General features: G+C 40.0%; 1 protein-coding gene across 1 annotated transcript in view; it reads right to left on the bottom strand.

Moving 5' to 3' along the window:
* SHOC2 (SHOC2 leucine rich repeat scaffold protein) overlaps positions 1-15,959 on the bottom strand; it is a 107,898-nt gene that overhangs the window by 15,048 nt on the left and 76,891 nt on the right. Inside the window, exon 5 of the mRNA XM_065408025.1 lies at positions 1,364-1,494. Coding sequence (XP_065264097.1) covers positions 1,364-1,494 — 131 coding nt within the window. The remainder of the gene's footprint in view (positions 1-1,363; positions 1,495-15,959) is intronic.

The raw sequence follows: 15,959 nt of genomic DNA, 5'->3' as shown, positions 1-15,959 counted from the left end.
TTAACATCTGAGCTACTTCTTTGTCGCAACATATAACTTATTGTTAGACTAACACATTTAGGTAAGGTAGCACTATTTGGTAAGGGAGTTTTTGATTAGGAGTCAACTTATTTTAGGATAAACAATCAGTTCTCCAGTCAATTGCTTTTCTATGTGTAATCACATTGTAGTTACTTTCATTACATGCCTGGGTGGGGTGATTCAGCTTTGTTCTTAAAAGCAGCTGAGCAACTTTCTCTCAACAGCATTTTTTTAAAGCACAAGCTTACCTCAATATTTAATCATCTTTTGTTTCCAGTCAGTTGTTGTTGAATTTAATAATTCATACAATTTTTATTTATTATTTATACAATTATTGTACTTGGGTGCTTTCAATGGTCCTCTAATTTATGTTCACATCTTTTTCCTTTTTTCCCCTGTATACATGTTCTCTCTTTTCTCATTAGGTAGATTTTAATTATATGATATTTGCAATATAATTTTAGATGTAGTTCTTCGTAGAACAGGTTAGGGAGACTGAACAAAATAGTAGTAATGTTTGGATCACTAACTGAAACAAAGCAGAATAAACTCTGTGCATTTTATCGTGAAGCCTAAAACTCTCACAAGTTCTACAGGGTTGAGGAGGGTGGAGTATCCTGTGACTTGGCTGAGGCAGGAGGGAACAGCATAGGACTAGCAAGTGCAATAGCAGAGGCAGGAAGCAAGACAGCTGGCCCCTGCACTGTCCTAACTACCACAGGATTCTGCAGATTTTTACCTTTTGTAGCTAGTGGGTGGTGTGCTACCCAACTGAGGGATGCACTGGTAGCGAAACATTGTTGTAAATTGCAAACTCCTACATTATATTATTATGGAAATGTTAACATTAAGCAGCTATGACAAACATAGGGGCTTTTTGTCCACCTGTTTATCAAAACAGAACAGTCCTGTTTCAGTTGGAAGTGGACAGAGAGATCCCTCTTAGTTTTCTGTCTCCTTTCCCCCTTAGCAACTGCAACAGGAACCTCACGTCCAGCTAAAATGATGGGCCCCTGGCTTCGTCGTTTAATTGTGTCATAAGAACATTTAGAAAATGGATAAAATGAGTTAGTGTCTTGTTGCCTGATGATTCGTCAATTGAATTACTGTCTAACTGGTTAAATATACATGTCAATGTGGCAACATTGGTGGATTTATAGATCTTCAATGTTATTTTATATATATATATATATACACACACACACGCACTCAACACAGGTTAAAGTGAGGTTCGTTCCTTAAAGCTTTTCATGTAAAAATCAATCTGCAATATTTTGATGTGCTCACAAAACTAAAAAAATCTATTACGTTTCCCCCCAAGTGAACACCTTGTGCCTCTCACCTCTGGTAAAGTAGAAATGTTGTTGTTCTCCAAATTCAGTTCATCAAGTTCACTACATTTTGCTAAAGACTTGGGGATTGCCGACAGTCTATTGTACCTTAGGCCAAGACGACTTAGACTGGACAAATTTCCTACAAATGCAAAACAAAGTGTTATTAATGTGTGTCATTTAGGGGTTAGGGCACAGGACTGAGAGTACGGAATCTTGTTCTATTTCTGATTCTTCCACTGTGTGCGCTTAGTCAAGAAACAACCTCTCTGAGGCTCAAGTTTCCCATCTGTAAAATGGAATTACCACACCCTTCACCGGGACACTGAAAGTATTAGCTGATGTTCACAAAGTACTGTATTTTCAGATCCTTAGATGAAATATGCAATAGAAGCATAATATGCATATGTTTTTCTATAAGTTTCACAACAGAGACACACACTGAGCAATCAAGTCAATATTTTAGATGTTCCTCCATTCTGGTCTTTTCACCAGGAAGTCCAGCTTTTACCCATAGTTTTCCAGTTTTTCCCAAAATAACTTATCAAAAATTACAGTATTTTTACTATACGCAGTGTTGTAGTCATTTTACTACATTATTATTACAAACTATTACAGTGGTACACAAAACATGATTAGATGTAATGAGATGAAGTTAAGTCAAAGGAAAGGGAGGCTGAATATCAGGGAAAGTATAACCAACAGTGAGATCTGTTAGCTGGGGAATAGTTTCCCCATGGAACATGGTGAAAGCCCCATTGCCTTGAACTTTTGAAACCAGACTGGACAAAGTGTATTATAAGGACCCCTCCCTGTATCATTAAGGGGATAGACTGAATGATCTAATAGGTCTTTCCCAGCTGTAATCTCTGATTCAGCAGTTTCTATAGAGACTTTCTGATGAGTGTCTTAAGGCAGGAGACACTCAGTGCAGTAGAAATATCTGCCCTGCAGATATTGGGCTTAAGTCCCAAAGAACCAGAAGGCACGTCTGCAATGGATATCTCTGGCATTTTGCCCAAGAGCATAGAAAAGTGTTTAATTTATTGCCGATGAAGACAAAGCAAAAATTAGGGAAATGAAAGGAACAGTGGCTGAGCTGGTAGCACATGTTTATAATTATTACTATTATAACTAAAATTGTTAACTACATGCAAAGTTATGATGTCCTAGCTTCATTTATAATATAAAATTTAGGAAACATCTCATTTCATTGTGCCCATATTCACAAAGATCTTCAGGGTGAACCATTCTAGGGATGAGTCAAAACATTCTAACAGCACTTCTCAGAAATGAAATAGCATTTAACAATCTAGTCTATAAATGAACAACAGGCAAACATCACACAAAACGTAAAAATCCATCACTTGTTCTTTGCTCTCCGACATGCTTCTTGAGATAGATTTTGAATCCTGAGTTATTGTCATCAGGCACTATGCAATATGAAGTAGCAGAGTAAAGGATATACATTGCCAACTGTTGTTTAGCAATACAAATGTAGGCTATGTCAATGACAAGATTGTAAACACAAAGTGTACTATGTCTAATCACACCAGCAATTTGGGAAAAAATGGAACCTCAAAGCAGCTGCTGTCAGAGAGTCAGAATTATATACACCTCTACCCTGATATAACGCGACCCGATATAACACGAATTCAGATATAATGCGGTAAAGCAGTGCTCCCGGGGGGGGGGGGGGGCTGCACACTCCAGCAGATCAAAGCAAGTTCGATATAACGCGGTTTCACCTATAACGCGGTAAGATTTTTTGGCTTCCGAGGACAGCGTTATATCGGGGTAGAGGTGTAGTATTTTCCAGAAAATAAGGTACATTGGAAAATCATTTTTAAATTATCAAAAGTATAAATACCACCTCTCAAACCATCTCCAAATCTCATCTTTGTTTCTACCCCTTTCCATTAATCTCTCTCCTCCTAATGAAAGAGACTTACTAGTGGCTGCAATCCATCATACACTAGTATTGAGCCTGCCGTGCACAATATGCCTACTGCATCAGCAGTAAGTGTCAAACCATAAGTGGTTCTTATAGCATTTGCACCAGTCTGCTAAAGCTTTTTTCAATCCAAGCAGGTTGATAACAGACCTTAAACATCACATTTTTATTACTATCTTCCCCCCTCCTCCCTTTCATTTCCATTCCAAAAATTAATTCAGCAGCAGATCGCATGAATGGCTGGAGTTATGGGGCTTGACTTTCAGAGATGTTGAGCATGCAGAGCTCCAATCAACTAAAGCTGCAGTTGTGGGTGCTCAGAACCTCTGAAAATAAGGTCCTAATGCTTTGCACACCTATTTTAGCATTTTTACCATGCTCCTTGAGACAGTCACTAAACTCATACTAGAATTGAAGTGGGATGGGGGCGGGGGGAGAGAAGCATAATGGTCATCAGAATGAATTTTAAGGTCCACAGAAATTGCAGTACTGGATCATACTAGTGGTCCTGCTAGTCCAGTATCCTGTCTCTACCAGTGGCAAGTACCACATGGTTCAGAAGAAGGTTCAAGAAATCCCAATTATGGAGCAACTTGTCCACAAGAGAAATTTCTTCCCAACTCCCCTCAATTAGTGTCTGACTTGTGTTGGGAGTATGAGGGTTTATATCCCTTCTAAAGACAAAAATGGGGAGTAAGACTGCAGACAGGCTAACATCTGACGTGATCACTAACAATAGGCAAACCAAAAACAGCGTGTGTCCACTTGATTTATTTGGGATGAGTATGTAAAACGGACAGCAACTATAGAATGATTAGGTTCACATTCAGTTGTATTTTTGTCATTAGAACCATACCTCAACAATTCTTCTAGGCATGACCCTGCCGATGTGCACGCAGAATGTCTCAAAGGAGAGCAGCATTAGATATTTATGAGCATGTCAGTTTGGCATCAAACTGAAGAGAAGTATTAGATAGGAAAAGCAGCAAGCTAGCAATAAACAAGTAAAGATACCTCCAACTCCTCTCCACGGCAAATGTCTTTTAATATTTATACTCCCAATTTTGTGATTCTTTGATACAACTTTTGTTAAGCATGATTTGCAAGCCATGTTAAGCCTCAGCTTATTTTTCTTCTAATGGAAGATGCCGACCCTAACAAAACCCCTGCAAAATTATTTTTCTTAACTTTCTTCATGCAAGATTCAGATTGCCTTGGGGGAAATCAGATTTTAGACATCCACCTTTGTACCAGTTATTTCAGTTCTGTTTTACTAAATGCAAATTTGGTCAATATTAGAGCATTACATTCTTCTTAGCAGGCTCCACTCCTTTTCGGGAGATGTACCTTTCATGGGGTCCTAGTTTTGCAGTAGCTGAAGCACAGAATTCCCAACCACTTCATTCGGGTGGCTAGAAAACCAGGTACTACATGCTTCACGAAGATGTGGCTATTTAATTTATACAAAACTGAATTTAAAAACTGCTTGGGAGAACACAGAAAAAATTCCACAAATTATTTCAATTCAATGCATGTTACTATAAACAGAAATCTAAATAGGTTATTATAAAATAAATTCTCTGTTAAGGACATTTTCAGATGCTTAGAGGGGAAAAAAGATTGATTGCTGCTGTCCGCCAATTGCTATGAGGGAAGGATCAAAAAGAACGAAGAAATGCACACATGCAGAAATATTACTGATCTGCAGAAAGACCATTTAAGGGTGGTTTTTCCATTTCTCCCATATTATCTGTTTCTCTTTGAGAGAGGAGAAACAATACCTCTTCTACTCAGAATATTTCAAAATCTGAAGAGACATGGTCTAGCAGTCTCAACACAGAACTAGGAACTCCTGAATTTACTTCCAGCTCTACTACTGACTCTAAGGGACTGAGTAAGGTCCCTCTTTACGGCAGCTTCACCATACTTCCCTCTCCCCTACCTTCAGTTATTTTAAGCCCTTTGAGACTCTTCAGAGAAGAGTACTACGGAAGTGTAAAGCATCACAACAAAATGGGTAATGATTACTCTGCACTATGTAACTTAATGCATTATAGGTTAGCTTGCGATCCAGCTGGAATTTTTTTTAATGTTATGGAAGCACTCAGACCAAAATAAAATAAAATAAGTTCACCGGAACAAGTGGCTTTCGTATAATTATATTAAAATACAAAGCTTTTTACGTTTATAAAACTTGTGCATTAAAAAGTCTTTCCATTATAGTTCTCTCCCCTTTTATGATGTATTGGTTATCAGAGGATTTAAAGCCTTCAGCAGTTTGCAATAGATAATTGCAACAATACATCATAGAGAACATTGAAATCTATTAAACAAAATTGTTAAGGGGGCACATTACAAATTCTGCAATTTTTAGACATTTTGCACCAAATTTTGATATCACACTCTAAGTAGTCTTGTGTTAGAATGTGTATTTGCATTATTATGCATTGTTATCTTGTCCTAGTTCACTCATAGATCATTTTCTACTGAGTGTTTATTGCTATCACATGTATGAAAGGGCAACTGATGCCATCTTTAACATAATAGGGAATTGTGGGCACAGGTTAAGTCAAACTGCATGGCATTTTTCAGATGTAGTATGAAAAAACTACAAAAAAAATGTAGTATGCTTAATATGACATCTGGACTTAATTCAGTGAACAAAATGTGAGGTTGCAGCATGGAAGAAAATGAACACAGGTTCAGTCAATATAAGATGCTACAATTGAATACAAAACCTAAAGCAGACAAGACCTAAGTGTTTCTAAAAAGTTGAGAAATGGTGTTTAGTCACCTTCTAGCAGAGGTTGGGTAGTCTTATAGGCAACCGTCAATCCACTGGATCATGGTGAAGTGTAAAGGGTCTAGTCAGGTTTCTGATGAATAAAAAGGTAGCCTAACGCATACGTAGGCTACAGTACTTTGTTTAAAAATGGTTAAGATGTTCCTAGTCAAGGTTAGGCACACTGTGTAGTATAGAAGCTGCCTAAAGCTTACTTACTCTGTAGATATCAGATTTTAGTCTTTGCAGATGTCAATCAGGCACCATCCACAATCACTAAATGTTACTTCAAGGAATACAGCAAAAGGCTACTCTTCCCCATATTTTTAAGCCAATGACATAGACCAAATAATCTTAATTTTGAAATAAGGAAGGAAGAGGGCAAACCCATGAACTGATCACCAGTTTATAACTTTCATTAATGACTGCTACCTTCAAAGTGTGTGCACATGCAATGGATATCAGCAAGCTGCTCACAAATAATTAAGCACCCCAAAATTGGACTCGCATTTTGTGTTTCATTTTTACAATGTTGGCAAGCATAAAACATTGGCACACACTTCTGGAATGTTTTCTCAGCTATGAAAACTAGACTTGATTTGTGGTTCAATCACTCAGGCTTTGAACATAGAATCATAGGACTGGAAGGGACTTCGAAAGGTCATCTAGTCCAGTCCCCTGCACTCATGGCAGGACTAAGTATTAACTAGACCATCCCTGACAGGTGTTTGTCTAACCTGCTCTTAAAAATCTCTAATGATGGAGATTCCTCAACCTCCCTAGGCAATTTATTCCAGTGCTTAACCACCCTGACAGTTAGGAAGTTTTTCCTAATGTCCAACCTAAACCTCCCTTGCTGCAAGGCATCAACACGTATGCAGCCATATCAGACTTGCTTTTCTTCATTCTGTCTTGTTCCTTCAGATCTTTCTTGCTTCATCTGATGCCTCCTCCTTGCATGAATAAAATAATCTATTGTTGGTTTTGTTTCTTTATACTGTAAAAAAATACTTTTAAAAATGCTGAGTCACAGCTTAGATTCCTATATCCATAAATATCTTATAATGGTACCTACCACTGACTAAAAAAATAATCCTATCCCAAACCTACCAGGATGAATGAGGGCATATCTACACTACGAAATTAGGTCTATTTTATAGAAGTTTATCTTTAGCAACCCATTTTATACAGTCGATCGTGCATGTCACCACTAAGCACATTAGGTTGGCGGAGTGCATCCTCAATACTGTGGCTAGCATCGACTCACAGAGTGGTGCACTGTGGGTAGCTATCCCACAGTCCCCGCGGCCCATTGGAATTCTGGGTTAAGCTCCCAATACCTGATGGGGCAAAAACATTGCGGGTGGTTTTGGGTACATGTCGTCAGTCTCCCCTCTTCCCTCCCTCCTTGGAAGCAACGGCAAACAATCATTTGGCGCCTTTTTTCCTGGGTTATCCATGCAGACGCCATAGCACGGCAATCATGGAGGCCGCTCAGCTGTACACTGCTTTTGTGAGCATTGCAAACACCTTGTGCATTATCCTGCCGCCACCACGAGGAAGATTGAGGAGGACAAGGATACAGACATTCCTGAAAGCACGGGATGTGGCAATTGAGATATGGTGCTATTGGGGCATGTTGATACAGTGAAATGCCGATTCTGGGCCCGGCAAACAAGCACAGACTGGTGGGACCGCATAGTGTTGCAGGTATGGGATGATTCTCAATGTCTGCAAACTTTTGCATGCGTAAGGCCACTTTCATGGAACTTTGTGAGTTGCTTTTCCCCGCCCTGAAGCACGGGAATACCAAGTTGAGACCTGCCCTGACAGTTGAGAAGCAAGTGACAATAGCCCTGTGGAAGCTTGCAACACCTGACTGATACCGGTCAGTCGGGAATCAATTCGGAGTTGGCAAATCTACCGTGGGGGCTGCTGTGACCTAAGTAGCCAGGACAATCAATACCCTTATGCTAAGAAGGGTAGTGACTCTGGGAAATATGCAGGTCATAGTGGATGGCTTTGCTGCAATGGGGCTCCCTAACTGGGGTGGGGCGATAGACGGCACTGGACCACCTTGCCAAAGAGTACATAAACCGCAAGGGGTACTTCTCAATGGTGTTGCAAGCACTGGTGGATCACAAGGGCCGTTTCACCGACATCAATGTGGGATGGTTAGGAAGGGTACATGATGCTCGCATCTTTCAGAACTCTGGGCTGTTCGGAAAGCTGCAAGAAGGGACTTTTTTCCCAGACCGGAAAATTACCATTAGGATGTTGAAATGCCAATAGTTATCCTTGGGGACCCAGCCTACCCCTTGCTCCCATGGCTCATGAAGCTGTACACAGGCAGCCTGGACAGCAGTAAGGAGCAGTTCAACTATGGCTGAGCAAGTGCAGAATGGTGGTAGAATGTGCCTTTGGGCATTTAAATGGGCGCTGGTGCAGTTTGCTGAGTAGGTTAGACCTCAGCGAGAGCAATATTCCCATTGTTATTGCTGCTTGCTGTGTGCTCCATAATATCTGTGAGGGAAATGTTTATGGCGGGGTGGGATGTTGAGGCAGATCGCCTGGCGGCCAGTTTTGAACAGCCAGACACCAGAGCAATTGGAAGAGCACACCGAGGTATGCTGTGCATCAGAGAGGCTTTGAAAAACAGTTTCATGACTGACCAGGCTACGGTGTGACAGTTGTGTGTGTTTGTCCTTGACGCAAAAATCGTCATCTTTGGTGAATGTACTTCCTTGTAAGCCCATCTCCCTCCCCTCTTCGACCGCAGCTGGCAAAGGAAATAAAGTCCCTATTGATCTGAATCCATTCATTCTTTATTTATTTAAAAAAACTTGAGATCACTGGCAATGCTGACTAGTAAAAGGAAGCCCAGGTGTACGAAAGGTTTGATAACGGAGGGGGGGGGGAGGGGAGGAAAGGACAAGACCACATTGCTTATTGTAGCCACACTACAAATCAAAGCTGTTTGAATGACAATCTTCTGTTGCTTGGGCCATCCCCTGGAGTTGAGTGACAGGGTGCCCGGAGCCTTTCCCCCCCCCCCCCCCCGCGTTCTTGGGCATCTGGGTGAGGAGGATATGGAACTTGGCGAGAAGGGCAGGTGGTTCAACAATGGCTGCAGTGGGGGTCTGTAGTCTAGTTGCCTTTCCTGCAGCTCCATCAGACGCCTCATCATGTCCGTTTGATCCCCCATTAGCCTCAGCATCTCCTCCTGCATATTACGATCACGATCACTGTATGTTTTTCTGGCCTCTGCCACTGAATGCCTCCATGCATTCAGCTGTGCCCTATCAGTGCGGGAGGATTGCATGAGCTCTGAAAACATGTCATTGCGAGTGCATTTTTTTCACCTTCTAATCTGCGATAACCTCAGGGACGGAGTTGATGCAGGGAGCACAGAAACATTTGCAGCTGCAGGGGGAAAAAAGGGAGAGTTCACTTTACAGAAGATACATTTCTGAGAACAAAAGGGACACTTTCACAGTTAATCAAGCAATTCATAGCAGACAGCACATGTGTTTTAGGTACAAGGTCGCATTTTGCCTTTTATATTGAGCGCCTGCCGGTATGGTGACACATCACACATGGCTGGGCAACAGAATTCAGTGTGCACGCAGCCATGGTAAACAAAAGGGTACGTGGGGTTGGCTTCTTCTGGTTCATAACGTGTGGGAATGGTTTCAAACTGCAGCGCCCTCCTTTCCCATAGCAACCAAAGCTGGTTGTGTTTGCCATTTAAAAGGAGGGGCTGCGTTTAAAAGAAGGGGCTGCGGTTGCCATTTAAAAGGAGGGATTGCGGTTTTGGGGTGGATGTGCAGCACACCCCTGCCCCCCAGCATGGCTATTCTCTGGGATGATCCCTTTTAGCCAAGCGCAAACAGCTCAGCACGCCCGGGGTCTAATGTGTCGGGGATCACCAAACAGAGAGGATTACTGTTCCCTTACAAAACTTCCCCTATTTCAACCAGGTGACCATGAATGATATCACTCTCCTGAGGCTGACACAGAAAGATAAAGACCGAATGTTGCATGAATGTGACCAAAACCCAGGACCATTCATTGTCATGCTTTGGGCTGCAATGATTCCAGACCACTTGCTACTGGCTTGGCGTGGTAAAGTGTCCTACCGTGGAGGACGAAATAAGGCAGCCCTCCCCAGAAACCTTCTGCAAAGGCTTTCGGAGTACCTCCAGGAGAGCTTCATGGAGATGTCCCTGGAGGATTCCCGCTCCATCCCCAGACACAAACAGACTTTTCCATTAGCTGTACTGGCCCTGAATGCATCCCAATTGTTCAGGGCAAACCAAACACTAAACACAATTGCTTTTAACCCCTGAAGTGTCGTTACAAATGTGAACTCACCAGAGGTGCCTTCTCTGCCATCAGGGTCTGGGAACAATAAGCCTTGGGAGGGTATTGGCTCCAGGGTGAGGAAAAGGTCCTGGCTGCTGGGGAGAACGGATTCTCCACTTGCCTGCTGCGCATTCTCCTCCTCCTCTTCCTCATCCACAAAATCCTCATCCGTGTTGCGTGAGACTGCCACCTTGCAGGTGTCCACGGAGAATGTTGGAAAACTGGTAGGGTTCCCCCCTAGAATGGCATGCAGCTGATCATAGAAGAGACATGTCTGGGGCTCTGACCCGGAGCAACTGTTTGCCGCCTTCATCTTTTGGTAGGCTTGCCTGAGCGCCTTAATTTTCACGCGGCACTGCTGTGCATCCCTGGTGTAGCCTCTCTCCACCAGGCCCTGTGCGATTTTGGCATATATATCAGCATTTCTTCTGCTGGATCTGAGTTCTGCCTGCACAGATTCTTCTCCCATACAGCAATCGGATCCAGGGTCTCCCATTCACTCCATGCTGGAGCTCGTTTGTGATTCTGCTGAACTCGCCACGCTGACCAAACAGGAAATGAAATTCAGAAGTTCCCAGTGCTTTTCCTGTGTACCTGGCTAGTGCATCAGAGTTGAAACTGCTGTCCAGAGCGGTCACACTGGAGCACTCTGGGATAGCTCCCAGAGGCCAATACCATCGAATTGCACAGCGCTGCGTCTACACTACCCCAAATTCGACCCAGGAAGGTCGATTTTAGCACTACTCCCCTCATCAGGGAGGAGTACAGCAGTCGATTTTAAGGGCCCTTTAGGTCAGCGGAACAGGGTTGGTTGTGTAGAGCATTCATTATAAAATCGACCTAACGCGGCTAAATTCGACCTAATCTCGTAGTGTAGACCAGGCCTGAGTGACCAACATGAATAATATGGGAAATAAAGAATGTTAAAAACATATACACACAAAGCAAATGAAATCCAGAGTTAGTATACCACAGTTAAGACACCAGAAGTTAATCTGATATATACAAAAGATCAGTATGCAAGTATTCACTCTTTTTAATTTGTTTGCATTGGGAGATTCCTTTTAGATAAAATATGGAAAGTTTAATTTTTCCATTTCAAAGTTGTGGGTGATGGATCCAATAACAAAATGCTTTAGAATATACATGATGGTGTTCTGCAGCAAATTGTAAAACACAAGCCAGGACTTCTTCCTCTTAGCATTTCAAATGAATTAATAATTATTAAAATTTAGTAAAACTATTTCATACCCCACAGTGAAGTAATTCAATTTTGTTTCTCTGTATTTTTACTTGGTATTCACTCATCCCTCTTATTTAATCAAGGTGCAACAGTGAGTGTTAGAGGTAAAATCTGAGGTTAAAACTTTAACAGCCTGAAGTAACTTCCAGCAGAATTTCAACTATCTCACATGCTAATGCCTCTTCCCAAAATATTTGGTTTCATGTGAGTTGCCATTTTAGCACTGGGCTCAAATACAATGGAGTAGGGCATGGAGTCTAATTTCAGAACCTCTCTCTTTTTACTCCTGGACCAGCGTTCAGAAATCACACCAGTATCAGAAAATGGAAAATGTGTTCAGCAATGTATCTTTCGATGCTATTAATTAAAGAATCATTTTGGAGCTACTACTACTACACTTACAACTCACTATCCTTTTCCTATTAAAATGACTGTTGCTCTAAATATTCATAAATATAAGACATATCTGACTATGATCAAACTAAACACATTTTAGAAGAACATGTACAAAACTGTAGAATGATGACAGTAGGTGAGAAAGCTTGCAGATATAGAAAAATAATTTAAAATGATTTCTTACCTGAATTCTAATGTTACCTGTTGAATTTCTCCCTCAGATAACTTTTTTACCTTTTTTAAAAATAAGAAAACTATTAAATTTACATTTAGGGGATGAAACTATTTAAGTTTGCTGAAGAGAAATTATAATTGTAATGTGGTATTTAGTGAACAATTAAAAAAATCTTGTAATCCGATGGCCAATTAATTTAAACGCTTTACTTCTCTCTGTCTCAAAGGTCTACTAAATTGTTCTTTACCTCATTTTATGTCTCTTTTGGATGCTTCCCCCAAGTTAACATTAGCTGTACTGCAAGTTGGCATAAGGCATTTCGTAACTAAAAGTAGATAAACTGTATATTTCCCAAATATTTCTTCAGCACAAAACATTGGCTGATATTAAAAAAAAATCACATTGTATCATAACTATTTTAATTTTGACTCTAGACTCTCTCTCTTTTGCTTTATGGTACTTGGAAAATGCTAGGCTATTACACAAAGCACATTTTTCTTACAGGAAGTGATCTACATGTAAAGTAATTTACTATTTTCAATCAACAGAAAATACTGATATGACTGCATTAAGCCAATATCTGTAGAACAAGACATTAAGTCATTTCCTGATAACTAATATCTAAATTGCCGTTTGTTATAGTACAAAAGTGCACTTAGAAGAAAGCGTTACTTGAAACAAAACTATACACTTATACACAGTGACTAAATTGGCTTTGCTGCCCTTTTAATCTTGGATGTTGCATAGTTCCTTCCCTACCATTCCCCTCACTCTCCATTACAATTATGCCCTTTCGCTAACAACTCCTCAACATTCCAGTACAGTCCTATTAATTTGTGAGGAAACATTCCTTTAAAGTTTTCTGTTTTTATTAGAAATCTTACAGCACACCCAGAAAGCTGTCTGCGGTAAGACAAGGCTCAGCTAACTAATCAAGCAGTAAATGCTTCTTACCCAAGAAACACCCAGCAAGGAAACACAAAACTTGACAAACCTTCCCTCTTATAAACAAAATAGGATTCCATTAGAAGATGTTTCCTGGGGTGGGGGGGAAGAGACAGGCCTAGCAAACTGGAAAGGCAAAATAAATTGTTACAAGAACAGATTGATTCTAAATTAGTTATTTGTGATTAACAGATGTCTTCGGTTAGGTTTTTTGCACTGACTAAATCAGTGAAACTTCAACAGTGCTTAGACATCAAACATGCTGGAACCTGGCAATGTGTAGATGTTGCAAGAAACACTCATCACACCCAACCACAGGTAAGTGTCACAGTGGGGGGGAGGAGGAAGGGGGGAGATAACTAAGAAAAAGAGGAGAGATTAAAAAGTTGGAAAGAAAATTCTCCAGCCTAGAAAAAAAAAACCCACACGTCTGAAATAAAGCAAGCCAGACTTTGGATTCCATAGACGATTCACCGCATCTCTATCTCCGTGCTAAAACTCTCTCACTGAACTATTCTAACCACAAAACAAGCTATAATCTAAAAATCAAGCCACAACTTGCTTTAATGTTGTACCAAAACCGTCATGACTAAGAAATAAAGCCACTGTTGCTGAACTGGCTAAGACTGCCTCTTTTGTACTATGCATAAATGTAGGTCGATCATTATCAATCAATGGAGTTTCGTTCCCCCCACCACTACTCCCAGGACTTATGGACTTATTCTGAACTTTATTTTATATAGCAACAAATAATGCATTCTGAATGACAGATTCATCCTCGATCAGTAATACTTATATATGACTGATAGAGTTTTTTTTCCATTGGTGCAAAAATATAATCAGACGAAAATCAACGACAGTTAGCACAGTGCAATGTTATCTTCCACCAGTCAGCATCTGACTTGGCAGACTGTAGAGCTGCAAAGCATTGATGTTCTGTAGAGATAAGCACCATGCAGGTACAGCTATATGTTTAGAGAAAGAACATAAGTAACTTTAAAAGGCTACAAAAATGCCTTTAAAAGCGAAAAGTATGCCATTGCAAAACAAACTATCAAGAAAATGTACAGAAAAACCATCTTTGGCAGATGAGGAGTTGATTCACTGACAGCAACATACTAAAGATTACTACAGTATCACTTTTTCAGTAAACCGCATGCCTACAAGAGGCCCAAGCTATTTCAACTGCACTGCCAGTAATTTCCCACTTCTATTCACTTATAAACTGATTATCTAAAAGTTGTGTGATTCTTTCATATCCTCTTAAGACAATCTTCTGTAAGCATGGTCTTTCCATGTAGTCTATTCTAACGTAAGTTTTACACACTGTTTTGAGAAATTTAATGATTGCCTTTCAACAGATCTCGCAATATAGTGTATCAATATTTTGCACAGAAATTAACACTAATGGCCTAGAACAGCTACCTGGCAAGGGAAGGTGTTCACCTATAACACATAGGTATTAGCCCATTTAATTGGAGACATTTCTTTCCATAGTTCTCTAGGTGGTAAGCTGCTACTAACCCTTACAAATAGTTTCCGTCAGGCTGCTAAGGCAGAAAATTTTTTATCTTAAATATAACTCCACTCAGCAACCTTTCTAACACACTCTTTATATTGATGAAATCAAAGGCTAAAAAAAGAATGAATACATTATTTTATTTTAATTCTTTCTAAAGAATGAACCACATACTTAAGGCTAGAGAATCACAAATACATTAGAAGTACTAAATGACAAGTTTCTATTAGGGTGATGTGAAGAAAGGAACTTTAAGATATCCAAGCTCATTTTCTGGAATTTATATGTCAGTTGAAATTTCTAAGATCTGTGTAGAAATCTTTGAGACATATTTGATGTCAATTAGAAGAGCATTTATTGTAGAAAGTGCAAAAATAATACAAGATAAAGGTAGTCTATTGGGCACATATACATAAAAATGTTAAATCAAACAGCAACAACTGTTTACTGGCCACATACTTAAGGAACAGAGGTGTAGCTACAAAGAAGAGCAATGGAAAGGGGGGGGGGGAACTTTTTCCTGAAACATTCATATATTTTTTAAAAAGAAATGGACAGAGAGCCCTCTCCCACAAAAAAGTCCACCAAACAGGAAAATTATAAATATAATAGCTTTGAGAAACACCAGAAAACATTGTTAGTAAAAAGAGAATTTCTGTAGTAGTGCAGAAATAATACTTATGCTTACAGAACGTTTCATTATCTTAAAGTGTTTTACATAGGCAAATATTTTTTTTTCCTTTTACAAAGGGGGAAAGTTAGGCACAGAGCACTTGTGATTTTCCCAAGGTCACATCCAGTCAGTAGCAGAGCCAGGAACAGAATCCAGGTTTCCTGACTCCTATGTGTTTCCAATACAAAAGAGCAGGTCTATGGGAAAAATGCTAAAAATTCAAAGAAACCGTAAATTAGAGAGCATATGAAGTGCTTATCTACACAAGAAAGTTGAACCAGTTTAACTTAAGGTGTGATTTTAAAGCAATTTAGTTAAACTACTTCAAAAGGCTTTATGTACACTTATTTTGGTTTATCTTAAATCAATTACAAATCAATTTAATAAACTGAAATAAACTCTTATTCTGAAACAAGTGTTTATACAGGGATTTGCACTGTTTTAAAAAACAATTTACGTTAAACGAGTGCACCTCTCTCATGTAGACAAGGCCTAGGTCATCTCAATCATCCTCTGTTAATGCAGAATAGTTTCATATAGTACATTTTCTAGTGC

This window comes from Emys orbicularis, chromosome 7 (genome assembly GCF_028017835.1).
Source record: "Emys orbicularis isolate rEmyOrb1 chromosome 7, rEmyOrb1.hap1, whole genome shotgun sequence".
Lineage (NCBI taxonomy): Eukaryota > Metazoa > Chordata > Testudines > Emydidae > Emys > Emys orbicularis.
Note: the sequence above shows the minus strand (reverse complement) of the source record. Positions and strands in the feature narration are given on the sequence as shown.